Raw genomic sequence first — 10,742 nt, 5'->3', positions numbered from 1 at the left:
CTTGTCTAAATTTCTAAATTCTTTCTTAATAAATATCAATTCTACACTTTGGCCTTAAATCAAAGTGTTTCCCTTCACAGATATCCTCTTGGGGTTGTCAGATGAGGGTAGTCTCCCATGCCAACAGAAGCTACCATTCAGAGAATGGTTTGCTTCTTAGTTGGATACCATGGGTTGACAACTCTCGCCATCAGAACCACCTGACCACTGATGAGACACAATAGTGTCGAAACACGTGTCTGGTCTAGGTACAAATACAATGGTCCTCCTCAGGACTAGATTACCTTGCGATACGTCCCCCACAAAGGGACTTTGCTCTGTAAATCTCGGTCCCCCTTGAGGAGGGTCTGATGCTCCCAATAGGCTGTCTGTGAAGGGATACTTACTTCTCTCTCTATCTCTGCTAAGAGATTTTAACAAATCTCGGAAGAAAGTCTCTGCTGACTTTCAATTGTTTCTTTCACAATTTCTGATGTGATATACATATATATATATATATATATATATGTCACAGTAGAAACTAGAATTCAGTAGGATCCGGAATCCTACTAGTAGAGACTGGAATCTCAGTTTCTACTAGTAGATACTGGAATTCCAGTCTCAACTGGACTTTTTCAAGTTCAAACTGGAATTCCAGTATCTACTAGTAGATACCGGAATTCCACTTACAACTGGATTTTTTCCAGTTGAAAGTGGAATTCCGATATCTACTAGTAGAAACTGGAATTCCAGTTTCAACTAACAGCCAGTTCATGTTGGAATTCAGTTCAAATTGGAATTTCGCGATGGAGATGAATGTAGTTTCTTTTTTGTTTAAAATGAACAGTTGACTACTTTATTGAAAGCAAATCCATTGTTTAAAAAGACCCAACACCACAAACTGCATAGTCAAATCAATGAAAATCACATCAGACAACTTCAGGACATGTTCTTGCATTTCTTGCTGTGCGGGTGGCATTTGGTGCCACATGCAAGTTTGGCATCTTTGCACGGACACCTCTTTGTCATGCACGCGCCTGTGCACGTACAGACGGACCTGGCGACAGCTCCACGGTTTTGCCAACCAGTTGATGACCTGGAGGCTTGAATGAGGGACACTTCCTTAAGAGTCTGTGGGTTTACCACATTGAGATGTGGGAGGACCACACTGCTCATGTCCACAAGCTCCACCCCCCGAAACCAGTTTTTAACAATTCCAGTCGGGCAATACACCCGATAGACAGAATCACCGCCCCTCATCTTTGATTCCAGAATCTTGCAGGTCAAGAGCCGCACGTCAGTGTTGGTCCTGTCGGCACTGTGGATTTTCACTCCGACAGTGTGCCCGTTTTGGAATGATTGGGTCACGTCTTTTACCTTCTTTTGGTACCTCGTGTCTTGACGTCTGGCAGCCTTCAAATAGTTATTTCTGGCAACAAGTCGCTTCTCCTTGTGAGCCGTGTTCCCTTCTTCATTTTGCACTGTTGCAGTGCGTTTCCACAACACAAACTGTCCTACTTCTAATGGTTCATTCATAGGGTTGGCAATTGTAGGCACATGTGTAGGAACGAACACTTCGTCAACAGAAAACACAGCATGAGTGGTTTTAGTCACTTTCACACCATGCACAACGTCAAGATTTGTGTGCTCTGTGCCAGAACAAACGATGACGTTGTCGCTCAAAAGAAGATACTCCTTTCCTCGCTTGTGGCTGGTACAGGTAGTAGATGATGTACTTGGTGAATCCACGTTTTCTACAATGCCGAGAGAAGAACCACCAGCACCTGTGAAACAAACAAATTAAAATCGTCTACGCTGGTGTGAAAACCAAGAAAGGTGGTGTAAGGGTTAACCTGTTAACATCTTCAAACTAGTCTTTATAAATTGATAGAAAATATGGCACATTGAAAGTGTGTTGAGGGAAGTGTGAAGAAACTTACCAGTGGCATGCTGCTCAGGAGTGCTGAGAGAAGGTCCGAGAGGATCCTGAAAGTTGACTGCTTCTGAAGAACGGTCAGCACCTGTGAAACAAATAAAATGCAGTTGTATTTGCAACAGACATTTGCAGTCATTCTTCTTCTTCTCTGTTGGGAAATGTGACATGATAATGTGGCATGTATGTGTACACATTAATCACTGTGTACTAGTGTTTCGACGTTGAAGTGATACAGGAAGAAATTCTGAATAATTCATTGCAAAAACATACACTTGACCCATTTTGACAGGAAAGTTTTTTTTGAAAGTTGACTGCTTCTGAAGAACGGTCAGCACCTGTGAAACAAATGAACTGTAGTTGTATTTGCATCAAATCTGCCATTAATCCCCAGAGTCATTAACCCTTGCCAGTGCACCTCCCGTCTCCTGCATTGTCTATCATTATCAAAATTGTGTTCATCATTAGTTTGTTATGGCTGCAAAAGGGTTAATGTAATGGAATGTTACTCCTATTAATACGACTAATACAGTAATGGGCGTCAACTAGTCCAATGGTTGCATGGCCAATATCTCTAAAACACAAGATTTTTAAAACCAATTCAGATAGAAGCATACCACATACCAGCAGTTGAAGGTCCGGGAGTTGGCAAAGAATTGTTGACTGGCTGCAGAACTGTATCAAAGACCACTTCACTCCACACAGTGATTCTCTCGTCGTCCTCGCAGCTGATGTCACTCTGGCTCCCTGACTGCACAACTGCACTTCTCTGACTCACGGCTGTGTCTTCTTGACTCAGAACTACACGCCCCACATTGTCCAGCCACACTGACTGCACGACTGCACCATCATGATTCAATGACTCAACGACTGCACCTTCCTGACTCAATGACTCGACGACTGCACCTTCCTGACTCAATGACTCGACGACTGCACCTTCCTGACTCAATGACTCAACGACTGCATCTTCCTCACTCACTGACTGCACGACTGCACCTTCCTGACTCAATGACTCGACGACTGCACCTTCCTGACTCAATGACTCGACGACTGCACCTTCCTGACTCAATGACTCAATGACTGCATCTTCCTCACTCACTGACTGCACGACTGCACCTTCCTGCCTCATTGTGGGAAGCATAACAAGCAGATCATTTGGCAAATCTTCTTCACGCACAATACCCTGAGCTGCAAATTCCTCCCAAACAGCTTGGTCCGAACGTGGTTTCTGACCAAATACAAGTTCATACGGTGTTGTCCCAGTTGCACTTGAAACTGATGTGTTGATTGAGTGAACCACAGACTTTAATCCCCTGCTCCATTGTGGGCCATTGGTATCCATCCATTTGCCTAGTTTCAATTGTAGGTCTCCGTTCCCCCTCTCAATGCACCCTGCACACAGTGAAGCAATCCCAGTTGGATACTGTCACCTTAAATAGAGGCCTTTTCAAGCCTAGGCCACTGCACTATGTCTGTAGCCCATATTTCAGGTTGTAAAGCTGATTTATAAAGCTGCTAGAGCAGTTTTAATTTGAGAAGTCGAGTGTATCATTCATCGAAAGGTTCATGGTACTGTCACAGTACCATTAAAGGGGTATGAAAGACCTAAACCGGAAGTAGAATTCCTTGAACGGCAGCTGATACATTACTCTATGAACTCTCATTATCCAGAAAATTAAGCCTGAAAGCCTGGTATTCGCTGAGAAACATCGGAAAACGCAAAATCAAAATAAACAATCCTTATCCGGAAGTGGTAAAAAAACAACGTTTTATTATCAAAAGGGAAGTGTGGCTTCGCGTCGGACATTGAGTTGGAATCTTCCAGGCTTCTCCCATCACATGGGATGATAAGATTCAGCCTTTAGGACCACTTCCGGATAATAATTGTTTAATTTGATTTTGAGTTTTCCGATGTTTCTGAAGTAATACTGGACTTACAGGCTTGAAACTTTGGATAATGAGAGTTGATAAGGTAATGTATCAGCTGCCGTTCAAAGATTTCTACTTCCGGTTTAGGTCTTTCATACCCCTTTAAGTGCCATGACCATTTCGACCATTTGGTATCAATTGAACCGTTATGGTGTGTAGTTTTTGAAAAGTGATGTAGTTGCAGCACTTTAGTACAACATGCCAAATGAACCCCTTGTTGCCCCAAAACGTCAAAATTTTGAAAAGTTCACTCATTCCCCTAATTTTTAAAAATGGCACTGTGTATTTCACTTTAAATGCAGTTAGACAGGCTTAGGAGATCAAACAGACCCAAATCGGTAACGTTGGATAACATATCGTTAATTTTGAAGAAAAAATAAGTTGGAAAAATGAAAAATGGCATTTTTTCCATATTTCACAGACAAGAGGTTAATTTGGACTTTTATGTAAAATTGAGGCACACCAAAATCACTTTTCAAATTTTACACCCCCAGACGGTTAAAATAACATCTATTTATCCATGTTAATCCATAGTTTGACTGATGTGATGAGAACGTTTTACCAAATATTGCTCAAATTCCATAATTTTTTTTAATACTTTTGATATATTCCCAGTCTTAATAACGCAATCCCTTCTCAAAATGCCTTAAAATACATCTGTAAAGGTCAAGGAAGTCAAACAGATTCATAATATGTTTTTAAATTAAAATTCAAAGTGCCGTTTTCCAAAACTAGGGGAATGAGTGAAAACTTCAAAGTTTCCTGGTTTTGGTAACAAGGGGTTAATCTAGCATGTTGTACTAAAGTGCTGCAACTGCGACATTAGTTTTCAAAACCTGGACATCATAGCGGTTCAGTTCATACCCATTTTAGCTTGTTATACCGCCAGTAAAAAAAAAAATCACAATCACAATCACCACTATGGAAATTTTAGATTAGACCTATTGCGTTAAATTTCGGTTTCATATTCCATGTTACCACAGGTAGGTCTGCCTCATTAACCCTTTCACTGCCGGGGTGTTTCAATTCAATGTCAGTAAAATGTGAAAAATGATCCGATTACGAAAAAAGCTGAATGTTTATCTTTTGACAGATGCAACAGACAAAACATGTTACCACCGGTAGGTCTGCCTCATTAACCCTTTCACTGCCGGGGTGTTTCAATGCATGGTCACTCTTCGACAAGAATGTTTTCTCTAACTGGCTAGAGTGCAGGACGGGTATACCCGTCTTGTAGGCACTGTAAGGGTTAATTTTCATTTCTGAAAAAAATACAAATAAAAACGAACACTTACCCTGACTTTCAGGATGTCTTGGGCGTCCATGGATGATCACTGTTCCAGGCCACAGATCACACACTTCACGTATCACGTTCGCCGTGAATTCTCTGCCATTGTCACTCTGCAGGAGGCGTGGTGGTCCAAAGGTGCAGAATTGGTCGAACAGATGACCTGCTACCTCTGCTGCAGTCTTGGATTCCAAGGGATAGGCCCAAGAAAACTTCGAAAAACAGTCCCTTGCATGCAGGATCCATTTAAAGTCCCTGTCAGGCCTGCTGCGGAAGTCAATGAGGTCGATTTGGACTCTGAGTAGAAAAGACAGATTGATCATTGCCTTTCCAGATGGAAGTGATTTCACCACCTGGCGCTGCCTGCAGCTGGGACAGGTCTTCAGGAACACACTGACTGCTGAGTGGTGGACTCCTGCGTAGTTTGCTTTGATTTCCGCCCACGTTTTATCCCTTCCCCCATGGCCAACATGAACGTGACATCGCGCAATTGTCGCAAACAATTCCTCTCTGGTCACAACCGGGCAGTTGGTTTTCTGGCAACATAGCATTGTCCTTGCCCCCACAACTTGTAATTTATAATGCTTTGCACACCTGTACTTGAATTTGGCACCTTCTGGACATTGCTGGCCCTTGTTCAGTTGCAGAGCTTTCACTATTTTTGTGTACTTCTCTTGGGCAATGCAGAAACATTCTCGTTTGCTGTCATCAAGACTCCGTATGTGTGCTTCTAAAAGAGAATAAAACAGAGTTTTCTGATCCTCTGACTCGGACTCCATCTTCAATCTTGACTGCTGTCTGTCACTGACACTTCACTCTGATCAACTGATCAAGACTCACTGTGAATAGAAGGGCCTCGGTTGTTCCATATTACTCTGGCTGGAGAACATTGGTCACTTTATTTGCAACAACAACTCAGATTCACGTGAAGAAGTCATTGTCACATCTAAGCTTTGTTTTCAAGTTGAACCCTCTCTGTGGATATGATCCCAGTTTCTTTTTCAGTTTTCAAATAATTCCAATTTCCATATTACTCTGGCTGGAGAACATTGGTCACTTTATTTGCAACAACAACTCAGATTCACGTGAAGAAGTCATTGTCACATCTAAGCTTTGTTTTCAAGTTGAACCCTCTCTGTGGATATGATCCCAGTTTCTTTTTCAGTTTTCAAATAATTCCAATTTAAACTGAATTCCAACATGAACTGGCTGTTAGTTGAAACTGGAATTCCAGTTTCTACTAGTAGATATCGGAATTCCACTTTCAACTGGAAAAAATCCAGTTGTAAGTGGAATTCCGGTATCTACTAGTAGATACTGGAATTCCAGTTTGAACTTGAAAAAGTCCAGTTGAGACTGGAATTCCAGTATCTACTAGTAGAAACTGAGATTCCAGTCTCTACTAGTAGGATTCCGGATCCTACTGAATTCTAGTTTCCCCTGTGACATATATACGGCTTCTCTGTGTGTGTTTGTGTGTGTGTGTGGGCAACACCTGTGGATTTTAGAGTTCTGTTTGTGATGGGGTCTAGCGGCTTTTGTCTGTCTGTATGTTCTGGCATTTGAGAAGCCACAACAGATAATATAGGGCTAAGAAATAAGCTCTAAAATTCTCAATCCCGTTTGACAGGACTTCGCCTTCAAAGGTGAATGTGGCGAACCGCCACGCTGTCTGTCTCTGTCTCGTGATTCACCCCGGCGAAGCCGGGTATTCCTCTAGTTACATAATTACATACTCAGTCAATGCCGTACATACGAAGGCAGATAACAAGCATGCACATTAGTTTCCAAATCATTTTTCAACCTCCACCCCCACCTCTGCTCCCCCCCCCCTTCCTCCGTCAATCTCCACACGATTGTTGTGTCCTTGTTGTGAACGACCCAGGTGTCTTTTCTCCTTGCTGTCAATGTGTGTCCGTGTATTGGCCAGGTGTTGCTTCTCTGGGGAAGCCAGGCGTTTGGACAGCTAGCAGACGACCTAAAGAGAAAGAGAGCGAGTGGGTGAGAGGGGGAAGGTTGAGGGGGAAGTGGCGGAGATAGGGAAGGGTGCAATCGAGGTCATGCATGATTTTTACATACCAGTGTCTGACTGAACTAAGGGAACAGATACCTGGTCCTGATTGGGGATTTTTATTTTGTGTGTTTGTTATTTTGTAGCTGATGTAATGATAATAAAACAAAATGTGTCTGACCTGTCTCAAGACACCTCCAGCGCGCTGAAGATAAAGAGGGAAAATGTTCTCTGTTCGCGCGGCAGCAAGCAGGATGTCTCTGAACTGAAAAGGTTGTGTTATTTTGTAGCTGATGTAATGATAATCAAAAAAGGTTGGCGAAATGGGGTTGAAAGAAGAGAAAACAATGCATGAATTGCTCCTGTGAATGTTGCACAATAATATTCATTAAAACAAGCAACTGCATCGAGAGATTATAGTCCCTTTTAAGTTTAAAGGCATACACAAATACGATTCGGGGTTACATTTCAACTTGCATTCTGAAGGAAATGAGTTTTACAGAAATCCTGACTGTCTTCGCCTCAGAAAACAGAGATAAAGAGACAAAAACATGTGATCGGAGCCTAGTCATTTATTGATCAAAGCAGTTTTCAAATTAAAGAGACGACGTCTTTAAACTAAATATAGATTTTTTTTTGTTACGCCAACTGCAGACGACTGACACAATATTCCAAAACAACTGTCAAAGATGGCGTCTTCCGATAGCCTTCGTGACTGTTTTGAAGCTGTTGAGGTTTTTGTGTAGATTTTGCATGGCTACGACAAAGAGGGATGGGACAGTGATTCATGCTGGAGCAAAACGTTTAAATCGGCTGCTCATTTCCAGCCTTTACGTGAGTGATGAGTGCTGATACCCTGCAAGAGAACTCGCTTAATTCTTGCTCCAAAGTTCAGTTTGTTTACGGCTGTTCCAATCGCCTCCCTAGGTAAGATTAAAACATACCATTCTACTACTTCTCTGTTAAAGGTGGGTGGAAAAGTGTGTATTTATTCATTACACAGCTTAAACTTGCTGATGCAATTACTTTCATTTTATAAATTTGCACTTCAAAATAATGGGAGACTTGTGTTTCCTCCAAGTGAGATTTTTTTCTTCAAAATTACAATTGGAAAACTACTTCCTGCACGATATCAAATTCACTAGGAACTTCCTCTGCGATATCAATTGATATACAGTTCCTAGTTAACCAATGTCAACAGGTGTTTTTGTCATGTGATCAGTAAAAATGCGATAAATAGAGATATAGAGAGGGAGAGAGAGAGAGGGGGGGGGGGGGGACAGAGACTCACAACAGAGACTCTGAGAGAAAGAGAGAGCGAGAGAGATAGAACATCAGAAAGAGACAGATATAGAAGGGGAGAGAGATACGGAGACAGAGACCGAGACGAAAGGGCGTTCACAAACGGGGGTGCTGGGGGACATAGATAACGGGTGGATACGGGCGGGGAGGGGGGGGGGGTGGGGGGCTAAGGCGTCAGAGGTTGGGAAGGGGGCATTGTGTTGTTGAATAGTGACATGTGCAGATTGTCCAAAGGCATTATCATCGATCCAGTGACCACAGCACAGAGTACGGGGTTTCTTTCAGGTCAGTTGAGGTCCTCCCACCCCTCCTGTCGCCTGCAAGCCTCAGTCGGACCGCACTGAGGGGCGAGCTGACAGTGGGTTGAAAGACCAACGACACCAATTCAACAAAACCAACACGCCTCTTCTTGACCCTCTCCTCCACGGTAAAAATCTCTGAAAAGAAAGTTCGAGAAGACGATGTAATGCGAATAATAGCGACACATAATTTCACAAACATTATGTCGCTTATCATCTTGCGTGTCTCCCAGGGGGTGCATGAACACTCCGCGCACTTTCCCAATTTTGAAGCTTCCGCGCATGTGAAACTCCCGCGCGTGGTGTATATGTAAGATGCGCGCGTGTTTTAGCAAAATGTGATGTGAAACTAGCGCGCGTGTCTTTGCTCGGTCAAATGTGAGACATTGAGACATTAACAACTGACACTTGTATATCCATGAAAACTGACACTTGTATATCTATATATTGAACACGTCTTTATTACACAGACAAGTCGATAAAAACGAATGAAGACTTAAACCATGCGTATAAGAATATTTTGTTCACTTATTATATAACAGAAATTACAGAAATTTCGGGTGTCTGGTATCACAGCATTGTGAGTGGTTAGTGAACAGTCAATGAGCAGTCAGTGAAAAGTGCTAACCGTAGGGACTGTGAGTACGCGCGCAAGTTGTATGAGCCGAACCAGTAATTCGTGCGCGGAAGTTACAACCCGATATTGCGCGGAGCATACATGTATTTTACAAGCGCGGAATTTACATATGCGCGGAAATTACCGGCTGCGCTCCCAGGAACTGATACAGAATTTCGTGAACGAAGTTTGTTTCGGTGACTTCGTCTTATGAGCAGGAACAAAATATTCGTAAAATCACCGCTAGGCTGTGCGCATGTCAGTAGTGTATATCATTAAACGTTTTTGACAATGAAGCGTGGCGATGGTTGCTCAGTATACGGGCTGGGCGGTAGTGTATATCATTAAACGTTTTTGACAATGAAGCGTGGCGATGGTTGCTCAGTATACGGGCTGGGCGGTAGTGTATATCATTAAACGTGTTTGACATTGAAGCGTGGCGATGGTTGCTCAGTATACGGGCTGGGCGGTAGTGTATATCATTAAACGTGTTGGACAATGAAGCGTGTCGATGGTTGCTCAGTATACGGGCTGGGCGGTAGTGGGGTGGGGTAGGAGTAGGGGTAGAGGTTTCGGTGACTCGTAATCTTAACGAAAATGAAAACAAAGGTATAGCCATTTTACGGAGACAGACCCGTTGCTGAATCTGAATCTGAATTTAAGTCTGAATCTAAGTCTAAGTGTACACAGGTCGTATGACAATGTATGACAAAGCAAGGACGCCTTTAAAGCGGAGAAACCGCCTTGAATTAAAGAAAGCAACGTGTAGAAAAAAACAAGATCGCAGCAAACAATAAGCAGCCCCAAAAACTAAAGCAAAATCTAAATCCACTCTCCCGTGGTATTTCAAACCAAAAAATACCAATGGGTTGCGGCCGGCATGGGGGAGAGAAGAAGGTAGGAGGAGGAAGAGAAAGGAACAAAATAACAAAAAGTTAAACAAAATTCTTCTCTTTGTTTTCTAAATGAATTAACTCGGAGCCGTTCCAGATGGCTGTAACACGGAACGCCATGTCAGTTGCACTCGCAGAAATGAGACCAGGGACAGAGAACAGGCAGCACACAGCGACTCAAATCGAATCTGAGCTAATCTTTTCATTGTTATCTCTCCCACCACATGACTGGCTTGCACAGCCTCAGTCCAGAGAAAACAGACAGATGTTTTACCCCTTTCAACCTCAACCCTTTCGCTTTTCATTTCTTTCTCTCTTCGTCGATACACAATACTTCATAAGAAAATTAGGAGTTGTTTGGTAATCGCGTGGCCAGGTCGTATGTTGTCTTGTTTCGAACAGAAAACTGGTAGAGTCGCATGATCAGTGTAACATGCAATCAGTCGAGCGTGGAGATTTTTAGGCCGAGAATGCTGTTATCCTGATTGTGGG

At 42.8% G+C, this 10,742-nt stretch overlaps 1 protein-coding gene across 1 annotated transcript; it reads right to left on the bottom strand.

Moving 5' to 3' along the window:
- Positions 1-753: 753 nt before the first annotated feature.
- Positions 754-6,579, bottom strand: LOC138956367 (uncharacterized). The gene is made up of 4 exons (XM_070327741.1): positions 5,137-6,579; positions 2,537-3,304; positions 1,920-2,000; positions 754-1,763 (listed from the first exon to the last, which is right to left on the bottom strand). Exons 1-4 carry the CDS (start codon positions 5,906-5,908, stop codon positions 919-921), a joined length of 2,466 nt encoding a protein of 821 aa, XP_070183842.1. The 5' UTR covers positions 5,909-6,579; the 3' UTR covers positions 754-918.
- Positions 6,580-10,742: the final 4,163 nt, after the last annotated feature.

The sequence above is a fragment of the Littorina saxatilis genome, unplaced genomic scaffold, assembly GCF_037325665.1.
Source record: "Littorina saxatilis isolate snail1 unplaced genomic scaffold, US_GU_Lsax_2.0 scaffold_1685, whole genome shotgun sequence".
In the NCBI taxonomy this organism is placed as follows: domain Eukaryota; kingdom Metazoa; phylum Mollusca; class Gastropoda; order Littorinimorpha; family Littorinidae; genus Littorina; species Littorina saxatilis.
This window is presented reverse-complemented; position numbering and strand designations above follow the sequence as displayed.